Genomic DNA, 18,471 nt, shown 5'->3' on the forward strand with positions numbered 1-18,471 from the left:
CCTGTGTGTATTGTGCAATATACTCTTCCTCCTCTGAAGCCAAAACAGTGCCATTTTAGAAAACTGGGTATGACCGGCAAATGGTGAATGGAGAAATCCTCCATTTTTTTGGCCCTAGTTTGGTAAAAAGATAAAAGTAATTTGTAAATATATTAGAATATATGTTCATGCATACCTGAGTGTGGCAGCCAACACACATAATTGTACCTACAAAGCTTCAAAATAAAAAGCAGTGCTAATTGTTATGGTTGTGTTTTGATTACTAAGGAAAAAAAAACTTAGAAAACTATGATCACATCTTAATTGCTAATGTGTTAGGCCAGAAGCACCCCAGAATGTTAGTATAAACTATTTTTTACTTAAAGGTTAACGTATTGAGCACAACAAATCCTAATTTCTTTACTTTCACACTTAATTTGTTCTTTTGGTACAGCCTATTTTATGGGTACCTTGACCTAAAAAGCAAAACCAGGTTCTTAATGGTGCCGAGAAACACTCCAAGCCCCCATGTTTAAATAATCTATGTATTTTTTTTATTATTAAGGATTAGGTAAACTGACAAAATGAAAACATGTAAAGGAAAAACAAATTTACACTGACTGTATGACTACTGTTCTTAGCCATTACAACAGTTTACTGACAGTAACTGGCAAGAATAACTTGGAAAATAATTTAATTCAGCAGGAGAACAAAAACATCGTCAGCAGTACTGAATAATCTTCATATATATATATATATATATATATATATATATATATACATACACACACACACACACACCTATATATGTGTATATAGCTTTGCACAATCAGGGAGCAAGGCACATAATGAAATGATAGCATACTTTATGCAGAAAATAATAGCAACAAAGTCAAGAGGAAAGTCATAATTTCATCTTTACTAAGCTGTGCATAATCATTTAAATAATATCCTCTATTGGGTACTTTATAATGTAATTCCTTTTCTCTTTTTCATGCTTAAAAAAACTATATTTCTACATTGTTTCTATTTATTTATGGCAAAGCTCTCACAACCTAGAAGTTGGTGTGAGCCTTGATTCCCTTTTTTAAAGAAATGGGGGAAGAAGAACGCGAGGGGGAGGGAGCAATCCAGTTAAATATATGTGCAATTTTCCTTTAAAACAGTAAACAATGTTTTTACAACATTTAACACAGACTAATGATACTTTATTTTAAATTTACATCTCTATAAAAGGAGTTTACTAGTGGCTTATAATAAAATTAAGCAAAATCATTTGAAACATTCCAGTTAATGCTTATTTTCTGGGAGAGATTATTTACAAGTACAGAGAAAAAAATTAGGAGGTGGGGGATCATGAAAAACGGCAATTTTTGGTATTAGGTTACAATAAACTGAACAATGGGCAGTTTCCATACATAAGGGTTTTTTCCTTAAGTGCTGCAAACATGTTCTACAGCTTAAGAAGTTGAGGCTTCCACAATCATGAGCTTGATAGTAAGAACCATCTGCACCTAGCCATCTGTTAAGTATGCAGTATTCACCATCACCCTGACTCAACTCACTTCTCTATGTCTTTGGTAGAAAGCAGCGAGACCCCGTTAGGTAGATGAAGCCATCTCTGTGAGATGTCATTTTTCCTATTTTTGCCAAAACTAGAAATACTCAACCTTCCTTCTTGTTCGTTAGCACCTCAGAATTTGCTTGTTTGACTTTTTTTATATATACTATTCCTTCAAGAGTTCAAGGCACTGGGAATTATAGCAAATATTTCTAAATTACCTCAACAAGTAAAGAATAAACCAGTTGATCTTTTTTTTTTGCTTCAAGTGTTTGTCCAGTATGATGTTTGTTCATTTGTATTTAGCACATTTATTCTACAGCTATGTTTCAGATACCTTTTCTATATAGACCTTTAAAGGGCACAATAAGAACTGAGCACTTGCTTTGTTTGAGGGACAGGCTTAACTTGTAAAAATGCTATTTGTTGTCACTGAATTTTAAAAGCAAATCTTAAAAGATAATGGGGTTTTAATTCTATTCTACCTGCATCACCCTTTGAATCAAATCTCAAACTTTGTTGAGAGATCACATATTCCTGCAGGGTTAGGCATATACCCTGAAAAATGATGTAAAGTGTATAAAGCAAAAGCAAAAGTTCCAAAAGGTACTTGTAACCTAAACAGATTTTGAGAAATATACATTCCCTCATTAAGTGTATAAATCCAAATATAGTATACTTATTTTATGTAAAGCAAGTCATCACACCTAATAATCATACAAGTCATACAGGTGCAATTGGTCTAAACTTGAATGATCTGTGGGACAACATCATTTTAAATTTGTCAGCTTTAAAGGCATAAGAAGTCTGGTAATAACTTATGAAATAAGGAAGGGTTTTTACTTCTTTAAAATCACCTTTTGTTTTAACAAGTGTTTTTAGCTGAAAGAAAAAGGTGACAAAAGGTTCTGTTGGCTTGGTAGTCAATTCAAACCAACCAACACCAATACTAGAAACTTTTTCAAGCTAATTTGTAACCTGACATTCTTGACACAAGCTTATTAGCAGTTGTATTCTGGAATAGCAGCTTCTGAAACTTTGATTGCATGTACTGCTCCTATTAACCTTGCTCCCAGAGTGGTCACTCTGCTGGAGTTATAATTACTCACAATCCCCAAATACTGTTTAGATAAACTTTCTTGATAAAGTCAGTGCTGTTTCTAGAGACAAACTGATACGAAGAGGGAACTCACAAGACAGTTCTCTAACCTCAGAATATGCCATCAGTGGGCAGGAGCCCCCCTTAATTTCATAGGATTGTAAACAGCCACAATCTCTACGTTACTTAGTTTTAAATTTTCTGATGAAAATAGTTTTCAGCATCCTTTTTCACTTTAAAAAAGTCCTGATAATTTAAATTTTTGATTTACACTTAAATAGCATCTGTAAAATCTTAAGAATTGTTACTTTTCCCAAGTGAGAATTTTAGCAGCTAAGGAAAAAATGTGTTTATTTTGCCACTAAATAATAAAAGCCAAGTAAAATTTCAATACAAGTAATATGATACTAGTATTATTACCTATGAACCTAAAGTTCTTCTATGAACAAGGAATAGGTTCTGTTGCCTTTCAGAGTTAATGCCGAAACTTAAAGCATAGGGTGATCCAATTTTTAAATTATCTATGGTAAAAATTCATGGTGCTGAGCAAGTCACTAGCTCTAATAGGTACCCATTTGCCCTGCCCTCAGTAGCAGTATGATTTCTTCCATGCTTCTCATTTTTCAGTACAGCTAAGTCAATCGTCCAGATTTCCTCCTTGGACCTGAAGAGGCCAGGCTGGGTTGGAGTTGCTGAGCACAAGGCAGTTAAAAAAGGCACGGTATTAGTTTCATCTGGCAGTAGGCATTTTCTATGAACACACCAGAGGAAAAGAAACAGCTATAAAGATAAAAATGAATGATCAAAAACCAAAACAAACTACATCCACCCCCCCAAAAAAAAAATTTTTTAAAATTACTAGGGAACAAAGTCTAGAAGCATAATCTAAACCATCAGTTTGACTGTTTGATTCAGTTATTTCATGCACAAGGAAGAAAAAAGTTGACTATGCAGAAATGTAAAAGGACACAGCAGCCTGTTGTCATACAAGCCACTGGCTTAGGGGTAAAAATGACATGGTCCCAACTCTGGCCCTGCACATAATCTTCTTAGTACTGAAAAGGTGTCTGTTCTTCCAGAAAAATGATAAGCCAGAAACATTACAAGAAAACACAGGAGTTCATACACTGAATTTTGAAAAAAGAAAGACTGTGTCTTGGAACTCAAATCATGGGAGAAAAAAGTTCAGGCGTGGGGGGTATAGGTAGGTGGGTGGGCATTACATTTTTTTTTCCCCCTCAAGAAAAGTCCAGACCAAAAAAGTAAAAATAAAAAAAAATAATAAACCTAACAACAAAACACCTAGTGGTGAATCTTTAGATAATTGGATTCCTATTCTTAAGAACTCTTGCCCCACAAATAAGGTTGATCCTTAGAATATAAAGCTGCAGGCAAGACGACTATGGGAAATTTCATTCACAAGTCACAATGGAGCATGGCAAACCGTACTCAAAAACATTACCCAGCTGTGCTGTGCATGCTTAAACTAAAAATGTAGATGCATTAAAGGTAATGCAGAAAGCACAAGAATATCAAGCACACAAAACTGAACAATTTAAAAGGTATCAAATGTGTCTTTTAAAGAAGCAAGGCTTTAAAATGTACAATGGTACTGCTCCATAACCACGTGAATATAACAATATCCAGGAGACACTGGAGATATGGCAATGGAGAAGTGCCACCTATTTATTTTATGACATAATACTTTCTTGGAGAGTGAATTATAGTGTACAAATATAATTTTCTCATTAAAGTATATACCATTTCCACCTCATTTCATTTACGATGGTTGAGTTGGCCAGTTTTTATTCCTTTCTTTAAAAACAGCTCTGAGATTGCATTTTAATCCTAATGGTCAATTTATCATCATAAATTGTTGAGATAGTACACATTTCTCTCTTGTACGGAGGAAAGCTTACAGAAATAAAAAAAAAAAACAACAACATGTAGAAACAGTGTGAGTTCTGTTATTAGAGCAATGACTTCATTTTATACTAAGTTTTCACATGCATAGTGTATGATGTCACTTATTGGTTGGGACTATACCACCCCACCAGAACCATTGGTTGGGGACCTGGGCACATCTCTATATGCAGGCTCAACAAGGATCCTTGTGTGCACCAGAAGCTTGGGGTGAAACTGTCAAAATTCTCATTTTTATTTTCTTCCCCTCCCTTTGACAGTCTCATACTTAAATGGATTCTTTGCATGTTTAAAAACTTAGGCATCTTAATTGATGATACCTACACAGGGGCTAGTTTTGTTCTTTTCTAATCACCCATCCTTCTAGAGAGCAATACACAAGAAATATAGGCATTTCACAGAAGGTGACATTGTTCTTTATGATGTACCATACTGGCACAGGATATATATATATATTTTATATACCAATTGTCTACAGACATCTACTGTACTCATCTACCTAAAGCACACACTGTAAGAACGTAACTGGTGACCTGAAGGCATAAAGGGAGACAGAATTACAGGGCTACTGTGTTTGACATTCTCTTACAAAATCAAATTAAGGACTGAGCATCAAGCCAAACTTGATTAAGAAGCTTCATAAATTTCACAAAAAGGATTCAAATACTAAAAAGGAACTATCCAGTATTATAGTCCTAAATGATCCATATACTGTAGGCAAAGAGCTTTTGCCTGTGGCAGAAAATTTATTCTGCATTCTAGATTTGGGTGGGATCATTGCAATAGCACCACATCTAGAATGGTTTAGTTAGAACATGTATTCATTGCACAACCACAACAGATAATTGTGAAAGTTTCCCCACTCTACACTATTTACCCATTCTATGACACTAACAGTTTCCTGATATAAAGAGCCCCCTTTATGAAAGAAATGAAGTGCCAGTCAAGCAGCCCTAATGGGAAAAAACCAAACACCAAAGCCTGACAGATATACCAAACATTCTGGTTATCTCCTCAAACCAAGAAACAGCACGTAATACATCTTATTCATTAATATAATATACAACATGCACATATAGGCTGCACATGGACAGACACTTATAAAATACCTCCCAAATAAGTAGAAGTTTTTGGTCCAATCCACATGATAAAAGAAATCATAAGGGACAGGACACACATGCCCTTCCATGCTTCTTCTACCCAAAACACATAAAACCCACCTTCAGATTAGGAGAGAGAAGGAATAAATAGAAGCACGCTCAGCTATGTATGTATATCTATGTGTATATATATACACATGCACACATACACACAAATATATATATACATAGCTATGTGTGTACAAGAACATGTGCATGCACATACATATACATACAGCTGGATACCACCTGAATAACACCGTCATACCAGGAGGCTCTAAACACCTGAATTCATAGATAATCAGGTGAGCTGATTGTAAAACTCATTACAGATAACATACAACTCAACGTTCTATGTTAGCTACCAGTCTCTTGAGAGTTTGGTACTCTGGTCTCTCTTGGGGGGAGCAGGAGGTGGTCCTCTCCGCAACGTTGCATAGCCTGATATATGACTACCTCCATAACCAGTCTTCTGTTGCTCAGAAAGCAGTTCAGGGGGTGGTGGGGGCAAAGCCATATCATCCATAGTGGCTGTGGGTTCTGCTCTGGACATGCGGGAGGAGGAGAGGGAGCCGTGGCGGGTGATAGACTTCCGTTGCAGTGTCCTGTTGAGGTCAGCCAGAAATCCAGGCTGGACACTAAGGCTGGATTTAGGAGAGGTGGGCACTTGTGGCACAGCTGTGGCCATTGGTGTCTGCTCAGAGATTTCGACTTGCGTGAGGCGGGTGCTGTCATTCCGTTTGGGTCGTGTGGGTGGAGGAGCCTTCTTCACTGATGTTTTGGACCACGGCTGTGGTTGAGGATTAACAACTGCCACTTTTGGAGAGGTACTTCCTGAGAACACTGCTGGAATCTCTATGGGCGGCAGAGGAAGCTCTGTTTCTGGTGGAGGGGGTGGAAAGTCAGAATCGGAAGGAGGAGAAGGAAATTCGACCGCAGAGTCCTTTCCATGCCCAGTCAGAACAGATGCTTTTGCTGATATACACCCTTGTTGGAGAACACTGGGAAGGTTAACTCCAGAAAGATTTAGTTTTCCAGGTTTGGGGGGTGTTGCAGGAGGTGGTGGTGTCTCCTTGCTGGGAGACCCTGAGGGTTCTGCTGGAAGTGCAAACTTGCTGACCAAACTGTCTATCAAGGGTTTTTTAGGCTCATGGTACTCTGTACAACTGCTGGATTTAATGCTGGAGTTCCGCTGTGGGGTTGGGGGTGGTTTCTTTCCCCCAGGACTGGATGTCTTACTGGTCTTTCTGCCTGGAGATCCACTTTTGTCAGGTATTGGAGAAGCTGTGGGTATGGCTGGCGGTGGCGGTGGCAGTGGGGCTGGTGCTGGTGCTGGTGCTGGTGGAGGAGGAGGAGGAGGAGGAGGAGGAGGAGGAAACACCAGACTGCTTTCAGGAGGAGGAGGAGGGAAGTCCGGAGAAGGGACAGGAATGGCGCTGGGCTGCCATTTGGGTTTTGCTTTCACAGCAGGAGGAGATTGTGGGGCCACATTGGCTGGGATGGGCTTTATGGGCTGAGATTCCATGGGAGGAGGGGTTGGAGGGGGAGGAAACTGGCTGGCTATCTGCTTCACTATTGAGGGCACTGGAGACAGTGGAGAGGGAGGTGGTTTTATACAGAAGCTCTGTTGTTTAGGCAGTGTCGGTGGGGGAACTGGACTAGAAGGAGCAGGTGGGGAGGGGGGGATGTGAGAAACAGGAAAAGCTGACTGTTTTTTTGCTGGGGGGATTGGAGGAATAGGTACAGGTGCTACAGCTTGTGTCACAATGGGTGGCCCAGTCTTGGTGCTGGTTGGTGGGGGGATGGTCACAAGGGGTTTAGGGGGGGCTTGGGGAGGAAGGGGTGCAGGGATGGGAGGAAGGGGTGGGGGTGTCGGAGGAACCACTTGAGTAACATGCTGAACTTGATGAATCTTCAATGGGGGAGGTGGGGGGCTGAACTGTGGAATGGATGGGGCACACGGTGCTGGCTTCAGCTGGGCCATAGCAGAGCCAGGGGTAGGGGGTGGGGGAGGTGGAGGAGGTGGTGGAACAGCTCCACTGGGGGGCACCAGGATCTGCGGCTTTACTGACTGTGAGGCTGAGAGCAAAGGCTGCATCACTGGGGGTGGCCCAGGCTTAAATAAGGATCCTGAATGCTGAGAAGCATTCTGCAGCCTTGTTATTGTGCTGTACTTGACGAACATTGTGGCTGCTGAGCCCGAAGAAGGTGCAGATTGGCTGGGAAGAGGTGGAGGAGGTGGGGGGGGGAGGGGGAGGGGGAGGAGGAGGTGGCGGGGGAGGTGGCGGCAGAGGTGGAGAAGGCTGTGAGGCAGTGTAGGGGGTGACTATTTTAGGTTGTGGGGATAAAGGGGGCATAAGTGAAGTGTACGGTCGGCTCATAGATTCCATTCTGGCCTAAAAAAGTATAAAGGGGGATGGGAGAGAGAAAAACAGAACAAACAAAACAGTTAAAGAAGTAAGCTTTGACTGTGGAATGCTAAAAAGCAAGGATTCTAGGACATGCATGAAAAGGATGTAGCAATGGTGATTGTAAAGTGGGACAATGTCAGGGAAGCTAAAATCTGACTCGCTGGGCAACAAGGAGATAGAGAACATTTGTTCTACCCAATAATATGCTCAAGTAGCTAAACTTCCTAACAGTCCAGGAAAAATTTCCTGTTGCAAAAGCAGTTTGAAAGGCGACAGGATATATGTTTCTGACTCTGGCTGAGTAACTTTCACACAACCTGTCCTGAATGGAACCCTCTCTGGGATAGCCTCGGAGCTGAACATCACCTGGACTCGGGCAAAAGGAAGATACGGCTCACGTTCCCCTTTCAGTCCATGACCGCATCCACATCAAGCAGATGCCATAATTTGCCTGAGGAGTGCTGGTGGAGGGCCTCACGATGAATGAGGATGGCTTTTTGATGCTAGTAAGCTGACACGTGAGAGTATGAAAAAGTTCAGCAGACGGGTACAGTCATACAGGAATGAATGAGCTTGATACACACACACTCGTGTTTGTGTGAGACACTTGCAGCATGCACAGAAGTCCAGCAATGCAGGTAAAGAGGGGACATTCTTTATATTTGTTTTACTGGAAAATACATAAAGAAATGCTTCATAAACATTATAGAAAAGATCATAAAAACATCATACAGAAAAAGCCAGAAGAGTAAGAGAAGAAACTTTGGAAGGCTAAGGAAATGTATCAAGAAATGAGAACTACAGTTTGTAAACAACCTACTGACCAGCCCATCTGGACACCTCTTGGGCACTGCTGAAATTACATCTGGTCATTTATTTCATGGAGCTAATAATGCATGAATGTGGTTCAAGGACTTTTGAAAAGAGAAAGGGAAGGACACTTGGTTTATCCTTAATCCATTTAATAAGTTTGGGTACATCTTTTAGGATCTCCGAATAAACTGTAAGGATCCAAAATAAAACATTTGCATTAAATTATGAATGACACAGGTTAGTAGACTAGAAAGTTCATTATAGGGCTGAATTCTATTGCCCATCAGGACACTCACATATTTACTTTTTTTTTAATTACACATCAGAATAAAAGCATTAGTCTGTAAGATTTGGTTATAGGAGTCACCCAGGTTAATATGTTTCCAAAGAACAGCCCCTGACCTTAACTTGACCCTGTCTTGGCTGCTTCAGGGGTGGAGCCCTTAGCTGTGCTGGCCTTCACATCTGGCACCTGAGACTGAGGTAACAGGAGAAGAAACAAATCAAGACTCAAACTATCACTGCCGCATGGCAGGATTCACACCCTGTCTACTCCATCAGAGCATTTGAACCTTTGTTTTCCTTGGACTTACTCATAATAATTGGTTAGTTCTGTAATTTAAAATGCACACAGAACATACCATTAACAATTTCATAAGGCCAATGATTTTTCTTGATTTTAAATTATATAAACCAGTTTCTATGGTATGTAATTAGAGCATTAGCACCAAATGGTGCTCCTCAAACTAAGTTGATTAAAGGGATAAAGGGAGTGATAATATTTCTTCAAAGTCTGAGAATATAGGTCATTAGAACCAATTCTCAAATACTCATTTCTGAGAGAAAGAACTTCACCCCCACATTGGGCTAGTAATGCCTCCTCCAGCCTCCTACAGGCCAGTTAATCAACAATATACGCAAATTAAGGAATAAATTGAGGGGTAATATCCATTTACTTCTCACTGGTGAATGTACTTATATAAGTGATTTAGACCAAAAGAACAACAAAAACAATCAAAATGATTCCTAGGTAAATACACAATTGTCAGGCAGGTATACCACTAGTTCCTTAGTGACGGACGGAGCACTTACATACTGAAATGGTGAATACAGACTAGGAAGCTCCTTTGCCAATAGAACTACAGAGGTACTTTGCTAGTGGAATATGTTATACCTTTCAACATGAGCTACAGAACCTCTGTTTTGTAAATAATCTCTCAATAATTATATCTGCCTTTCAGTGTCAATGATAATGCTCAGTAATGCAAAATTTTAGAGGGACAGATTTGAATTTAGTCTTCCACATAAAATACTATATATTAGAGAAAATCCATCAATGAGCAGATAAATGCTGAAAGATAAATTATGAGTCTGAATAAATGAAATTAACAATTATAAGTAGCTTCTCTGGAACCTATTCAGAGAATTAACAACAAATAGTCTTGCTCCATCCAAAACGATTAAAGGGAGAATGGAGAGAACTGATTAAAGGGAGAATGGAGAGGGGAATCATTATTTCTGAACACTTTGAGCCACTGATGGAGTTAAACAAGTATGCCTGGGTTTCTGTTTTGTTTTGAGATTTTAGATCATTAGAGCCAATATGCAAATATTCATTTCTGAGAAAAGGTCAATTCAGCAGGTCTCTCTGAAGACTAAAGATCTAAAAAAGAAGACAGAAATAGGGCAAAGAAAGAATTCCTAATAAGAGAACAGAAAGAATCTCAAGTTAAATGCATAGAATACCAAAGATCTCTCCATATAAATGAAAACAAATACATTACCTTGCTGCACTCTTCTAACTGAGTGCCTCGTTTCCAAGCTTCAGAGAAGACTGAGCTCACGATGCTCTGGGAGCGAATGTGTCCTGTTGGCTGGGTGTCAGAAACCCCGCTATCAGACTGATTAGAGTGATTCGACTGAGACTCTGTTTAAACAATAGAGTTAAATAGGTCAGTATTCTGACAGTATGGATATGTATGTTTAGACAGATCTTTTACACAAGGTTAAATGCTATGCAGAACAGCACTGAGTTAATTTTACTCATTTCATATAAACATAGCCAGTATTTTTCACTAGAAAACTTATCTTAGGGTTCGTTAATAGGAAATCTTAGATTCTTTTTTTACATAGTTCACCATGAGACTGATAATTAAAATAAAATATTCATATAACATTGTTATCCTGGCAAGTTGCCTTGCAAAAAAATCGACCCCCAGCAAATAAGAGAATTAAGGAACCATCAATAAGAGTAGTAACTGTTTTCACTACCATGTCTTTATTACCTTGAGGATTAGTTTTTTTTTTTAATAACCTTGCTCCAAGTCATCCCAGAATTCTAATTTATGAATTCAAGAACACAAAGGCTTATTCCTTTCTTTTAGCAATGAACAATATTTACAACCTGATCCCCACATGAGGAGAAAGTGTGTTTCCTAGGGATTCAGATACCACAGGGCAGCAGCCTAGCTGTAGCCTGGCCTCCCAGCAAGGTCTGAAGACGTCTCTAAGGGAGCTGGAGTCCATTGGGAATGGCTGTGAGGCTACCATGTATCTCTGACATCCAGCGTGGGGAAAATGGGAAGATTATTTCACTGCACTCCAAGTCAGGTAAAATAACCAAGTGGAAGCACCTAGCTCAATGTCTAGCATCTAGAGAACCCTCAAAACTTTAAAGCAAATTCTATCCAAACACTCTGTGGTTACGTGAGCACTATTATGATTACATTTAACAAGTTCAGCTAGGTTAACCAAAGTGGAGCAAAGATAGCTGCAAAGGAGTTCTAAGCACATAACCCATGAAAGAGGGCGGGCCACAGTGGCTCAGCAGGCAGAGTTCTTGGCTGCAACGCTGGAGACCCGGGTTCGTTTCCCGGTGCCTGCCCATGCAAAAAAAAGAAATTAAGACAATTTTTTCAGGGCAAAAATGTAAGTAATGTAAGCTGAAATCTACTCTATTTCCTTCCTTCTTGATTACTCACTAGCTGAGTCTTGTTTAAAATGGCAACTTCACTAGCTTCATTTCTCATCCCTATTTGATATGTAGGACAACAGCCTATAAGATCTCATGAGGCTGGACCACATGAATTATTTTTTTTCTTCTTCTTTTTTCTGTCAGGCATTTTTTACTATACCAAAAGCAGGAATTCATTACATCTTTATACATCACCACCTGATTTCTTGAGATCTCTTCAGGGTAATATACATAATTCTATGATTTACATAAAAAGCCTGCCCCATACTTTACACAGTGTACATGAATGATGCTGGAGGAAGAAAAGGCAACATACTACTTTATCAAATATTATGTAAAAGCACTTGAATTACTAAATGCTATAAACATTTTTAAAACATTATTCATCGTTTTTCCTCAATTTTCTTTCCCTTAATTTCTTTTTCTAAAATTCTACGTAATATTTTCCTAATCCATCTCCTCCAGGGTTTTTTCTCCTCCATTTTAGTGAACTTTTAATTTTAGAATAGTGTTAGAGTTACATAAGAGTTGCAAAGATAGTACAGAGAATTTCTGCATACCCCCACCCCCACATCTAATATTACTATGGTACATTTGCCACAACTAAGGAACCAATAGTGGTACGGCACTATTAACCAAGCTCCATACTTCATTTGGATTTCACTAGTTTTTTTCTGTGTGTGTGTAGGGGGGAACTTCAGTTGACATTTATTTTTTAATATAGTTTTCCTGTTTTGCCAGAATTTTTGCTGTGAACATATGTTACTTATATAAGAAGATAAAAAAAAATAAAGCTGTTTTCATTAAGAAGGAAAAGATATATGCAACAGTATTCCAGATTTTTATCAAATAAATAAATTTTTTCCAGGAATTAGTCAAGAGTAACAGAAAGGAATAATCATTTGCAATACATGTAATTTGTATGCTTTCAAGATCTTACTTGTAACCCTGGATTCAGTCAGACCATCCCACTACTTAAATTATCTTGTCTTTATCTCCCTGTTCCCCACCTTTCCCTAACCAGAATTTTGACACTGGAAGCAAACAAAGAAATCTACCTAAAAAACTAACTCACCCAAGGTCTGCTACATAAAGACATGCAGAGAAACTTTTTGTTACACAAAAATTTTAAAAACTTTCTCTTAGAACGTGATACGCTTTATGAACTATGGGATTTTGCTAGTCTTTAAAGTCCTCTTTCTGCTCCAAAAGTCCTCTTTCTGCTCCAAGATTCTACCCAGGATGCGACATCACAGTTAGCCGTTGTGTGTCCTTAGCCACCTCTAGTCCAGGACTTTCTTTGTTTTTGATGACCTTGACTCCAGTTTTGACGAGTCCTAGGGTCAGGCATTTTTTTAGACTATCAAGTTGGGTTTGAATGAATTTTTTTTATTAGACAGAGGTTATGGGTTTTTAGAGGAGGACTCGAAGTGAAATGCCATACCCATCACATTATATGAAAGGTATATGCTATCAATACAACTTACTACTGATGATGCTGACTTTGATCCCTTGGTTGAGGTAGTGTTTGTCAGTTTTCTCCACTGTAAATAATCTACTGCCCTACTTTTCAACCTGTACTTTTTGGAAGCAAGTCATTTTTAATTACCTGGGATGCTGGAAGAACTAGATCCTGATTTAATGCTGGAGCTGGATAAGGAAGTCCAATCATAAGCTGTCTCTGTTCTCTTCAAGGCTTCTTGATAGTTCATGTAGAGCTGCTTCCCATACTAAACAGAAGGCAGTAAGGGATGACATCTGAACTACTGAGAGTATGGTGTAAAAGGATGAGGTGGGAAGGCAGGGACACATTTCTGTTTACTGGCTCATGATTTGTATTAAGATTAATACTATAATACTTCAAAAATTATTTAATAAAGTGAATTATAATCTATTCTTATTTTTTCTATAATTTTTAGAGGGGCAACAAGAAGTTGAAATGTGACCCCCACTCCCCACCCCAATTTCAACCCAAGGCCAGGGTCTCAGCACTATTCAGGATACTGTCCAAAATATGACTGGAAAATGCTCATTACCTACAGTAATTTAATTTTTAAAAAAACTTAATTCGCTTCTGCTGAACTCTGTTATATAAGAGTCATATAATGTATTCTCCTAAGCCAAAATAAATCACTTTCATGCTATCCAAACTTTACTAGCATCACAGACACCAACTGTTAATCATCATCAAGGAAAAAAGGCAACATTGAAATCATGTAAAGTAGGCATGAGAAAACCAGACACAGGCAAATTCATGAACATGAAACCACCAGAATAATCTTAAGACTCCCAGAGTTCTTTAATGGCATGACAAAATCCAAGACTCCAGAGATCTACTAGGCCTATTGACACTTCATGATCAACACTTACAGACTGAACCCCTAAGAGTATCTCAACTCCACTGCGTGCCATGGGAACCTGGCCAGCAACATCTGTGCCTTCATGAGAGTCTATGCCTTCTTCCTGGAACGGTGGGGTCTTATTAACTACTAGGTGGATGCCAGAGTCGGCCAACTCCAATGGGGCCTCCACCTACTTCTCACTTTATGTCTTGGCAGACACACTGTCAGAGCTGGTGCCTCTGCAGCCAAGACCTTGCAGAGCTGCCACATGGATGCTGATATCAAGGCTGGGTGAAAGGGCAAGGAGCTGGATGACCAGGTATGAGAGATGGCTAAGGACAAGCCAGAGCTGCAGACCTCTGCTTCCCAACAAAAGCTCAACTTTCCTGACAAAGGCAAAGAGAAACCAACAGTCATGTAAAACTTTGGGCTGCACACAGACATGTACATCAAGAAGAATGTCCCCTTCAAGAGCAAAGCTGCAGCCAATGCCAACCGTGAATGGCAGAACAGGAGGCCCTGCAACTTGTGGAGGAACTGGAACTACACAAAGACGACTGGAACAAAGTAGCATCAGTGCACATGGGAAGCCACACTTAGGACAGGTGTATCTTGCATTTTCTTTGTCTTCCTATTGAAGATTTGTGCCTGGAGGAGTGACTAAGAGACCTCCCTGGGCCCCCTGGACTACCAGCCCATTCCCTTCATCCAGTCGGGCAATCCTGTCATGAGCACTTTTGCCTTTTGAGCCTGTTGTCGATCCCCAAGTCACCTCTGCTGTGCAAAGTTGGCCCTAGAGTTCTCCAAGATGAAGGAAGATGTACCCACAGTGCTAATGGAGGCCCATCTTTGAAAAGTAGAAGCAGCAGCCAAAGTGACAAGCAAGGCAGACCAAGCCTTTGGTCTGGGAAGAAGTGGCAATGCAGGAACCACCTCTGATGAGCCTCAGCAGACTGAGGAGTGGAACTGAAGAGACACAGGCAGAAGGCCCTGACACAGATGAGAAGGAGGGAGCCCAAGGAACCTCGAGAAGGAGGAGGGGGTGTAGAAGAAGAGTCAACTGATACAAGTGAGGTTCCCAATACGTATGAAGAGAAAGGGAAAGAAGGTGATAGTGAGAAGGAGTCAGAGAAGAGTGACGGGGACCCAACAGCTGATCCCAAGAGGGAGAAGGAGTCGAAGGAAGTGCTGAAGGAAGTGGTGGAGTCAGGAGTGTAAGGAAAGTAAAGGTAGAACAGGACACTGGTGTGGGCAATCTCTCCATCGCAGCTGCCACTGCCTCTGGCTGCAGCTGCAGTGAAGGCCACGCACTTAGCTGCTGCTGAGAAGAGGAAGATCAAATCTCTGGTGGTCCTGCTGGTGGAGACTTTTTAAAGTTGGAACTCAAACTCCAGCACTTTGAGGAGCTGAAGACAATCTTGGACCAGGAACATGAAGCACTGGAATATCAGAGGCAGCAGCTTCTGGCTGACAGACAAGCCTTCTACATGAAGCCACTAAAGTATACAGAGACGAGGGCCCAACAGCAGCACTTCCAACAGATGTACCAACAGCAGTAGCAGCAGCCACCTCCAACCCTGCCCCTAGGCTCTTAGTCCATCCCACCCACAGGGGCTGCTGAGTCACCCGCAGTGGAGACCCTCCAGAAAGTTTGGACCCCTCTGAAAAGATTGGTCAGGCAGGTTCAACTGCAGGGCGAAAACAGCAACAACCAGCTGGAGTCCCATCGGGGTAATACTCTTCCTCCCCAGACCCCATGGCCCCTCACCGTTTCCTAACCAATAAATTCCCTCACTGATAGCAGGGGCAGTACCAGGCAGAAGGCACTAAGGAGTAGGGGGTAATGCTCCTTTGGGTTAGCCTTTTGGCATGCCATCTCCTCCTCCTTCTGCTGCTCCATTCATCATCCCATTTGGTAGTCAAGCTGACTCCATGAGTATTAACCTTACCCCTCCTCTTAATCTGCCTGTGTCCATGGAGAACTCTCTATATCCTAACCTGCTGGTGGCCACCACTTTGCCATCTTCCTTGCCTGTCAGGCCATGGCTCAGATCTGCTACAGTCCAGAGCCCTGCCATTGTGGCAGCTGTTAAGAACTTCCTGCCCAGTGCCGGTCCACTGACAGACCAAGGCACTGCCTCCAGACCCCACAGCCCCGAGCCCAGGCATGGACACCCCTGTGTCACCTCTACAGTGAGGAGCCAGCTAGACATCTCTCCCCCCAGCCTTCTTTGGAATTCAAGAAACAGCCTTCCCTACCACCATGACTGGGACCCTTCCCCAGCCTGGAGAGTTCATCACTACATAAGGAAAGTGTCTTTTGCCCCATCTCAGTGTCTCAGAGGCATGCATTTTTAATTTATTACTATTTTTCATTTAACTTTAAAAATTCTTGAATTTTTTTAAATTTTAAAATTTAAATTTAAAAAAAAATTTTTTTAATTATTTTTATTTTAATTTTTATTTTTAAAGAACTCAGGGAGTCAGATTATTCTGGTGGTTTCATGTTCATGCATTTTTATATTGGATTATTCAAGAACTTCTGTTTAAAAGATTGTTTCTAATTTCTGGGAGAAAGGATAGGATGGGAATGGGGGATGTTTCCCTCAAAGGAAAGGCTGTGGGGAGATTTTATTCAAGGTTTCAATGAACTACTTATTTCTAAGGGTGCACCCCCCTCAAAAGCTAATGCATTTCTTTTATGTACACACACAAAAAATAAAAATTCTTTAAAAGTAAGTAGAGATTAAAAAAAAAAACACATCATCAAACATCTCAATAGTCTGTCATCAAACCAAAAGAAAACCTACCTTTGCAATGCGGATACCATTGACCCACTGATGCAAGGTTCTCACATCATCACAGCAAAGGTATTTGATATACTGAGATTTCTTCTGGATTTGTGGGTGCTACAACATTAAAGGCAAAATTCCAAATAAATCCCCTACAGAAACACTATCAAACTTAAACATGCTGACAACTTACAGAGTATCAAAGTGATGACCAAATATACAGTTCTTAATATGGACATAAGATTCAAGTAAATAGCCCGTAAGTATTTTTAAAAAATAAATGAGAATGACACGTATTAAATTTTAAATCAACATGCATGTGCACATTAAAATAAATTTTCATAAAATGGAAAATTTCCAAATAACCCCTTCAAGATCTCAAAGAAATAGAGTCCACTGAGGTTAACAAAGTCAGCAGAATACTCAAGCCTATATTTTACTATGAAAGGGGAAGTTAATTGCACTCTGAACCCAATGAAGTCATGTATTCAGAAAACTCCAAATAGGAAACAGTCACTAGTCTGAAGAGTTAAGTTTCTAATACTTCTCAGGAATTGAGTAACTGTGCTGGGTATAAAAAGCATCCAGCATAGCCCATGGGTCACTCCTCAGCAATCACTGCTGTTACTGTGGTGATTTCTGCTATGGAGACAAACCTGCTCTTTAGACTCCTCTACCACACGGTACAACCACAGTATGTACCCTCCTGGGGAATAAGCAGCTTTTCAACTGTGTCATGTATTTATTTTTTTAAAAATCACTGTACTTTTCAATTGAGGTTTAAATGGGAAGTGACTACCTTAACCTTGTCTATGTGATGTAAGAGCTAAGAATAGATTTAAGGTCTTTTTTATTTCCACTGGACCACAAAATAGTTTATACAGAATTCCCTAATGACATTCATTTGTTGTGCCAACCCATGAGTTCAATACAATAATCAGTTTGAATAAAAATTCCCAACATAGCAGGAATAGATGGACAATAGAAATTTATCTACTTACATTAACAATTAATTACTGCTCCACAAAGAGCAAAAACATATAAATCCATCTATTCTGTTTTTTATTTGACTTCTATTCTACTCATTGCTTTATAGAGCTCAGGTATGGGCAAAATTTTAAAGAGTAAAGAGAGATTAGCAAACAAATTATGCCAATTTGGAAAGTTTTCATTTCTAATGAAATGTAAAAATTTTAAGAATTAAACAAAATCATTTAAGAACAAAATAAGCACTTTTCATTATTGTTCTACACAGATTCTTTTTCTCTGGTATGCCCAAAATTGGGCTACTAGATAAATCCTATGACAATGTAACAAAGTGATAGTTTAAAAATCAAAACCCAAATGCCTAAGGAAAACAACTCAATATATACCACCAACTTATTCTTTGGAAACAAAAAAATGTTTGAGCATTAATTCATTCAAGTGGCATACAAGA

General features: G+C 39.8%; 1 protein-coding gene and 1 pseudogene across 1 annotated transcript in view; one reads left to right on the forward strand and one right to left on the reverse strand.

Moving 5' to 3' along the window:
• Positions 1 to 510: 510 nt before the first annotated feature.
• Positions 511 to 18,471, reverse strand: part of RAPH1 (Ras association (RalGDS/AF-6) and pleckstrin homology domains 1) — a 143,088-nt gene continuing 125,127 nt past the window's right edge. The window contains 5 exon segments of the mRNA XM_077154782.1: positions 511 to 7,949; positions 7,951 to 8,097; positions 10,710 to 10,852; positions 13,509 to 13,629; positions 17,052 to 17,150. Coding sequence (XP_077010897.1) covers positions 6,063 to 7,949; positions 7,951 to 8,097; positions 10,710 to 10,852; positions 13,509 to 13,629; positions 17,052 to 17,150 — 2,397 coding nt within the window. The 3' untranslated portion in view covers positions 511 to 6,062.
• On the forward strand, positions 14,185 to 16,571 carry LOC143677997 (SWI/SNF complex subunit SMARCC2 pseudogene; annotated as a pseudogene).

Source organism: Tamandua tetradactyla, chromosome 3 (genome assembly GCF_023851605.1).
Source record: "Tamandua tetradactyla isolate mTamTet1 chromosome 3, mTamTet1.pri, whole genome shotgun sequence".
Classification (NCBI taxonomy): Eukaryota; Metazoa; Chordata; class Mammalia; order Pilosa; family Myrmecophagidae; genus Tamandua; species Tamandua tetradactyla.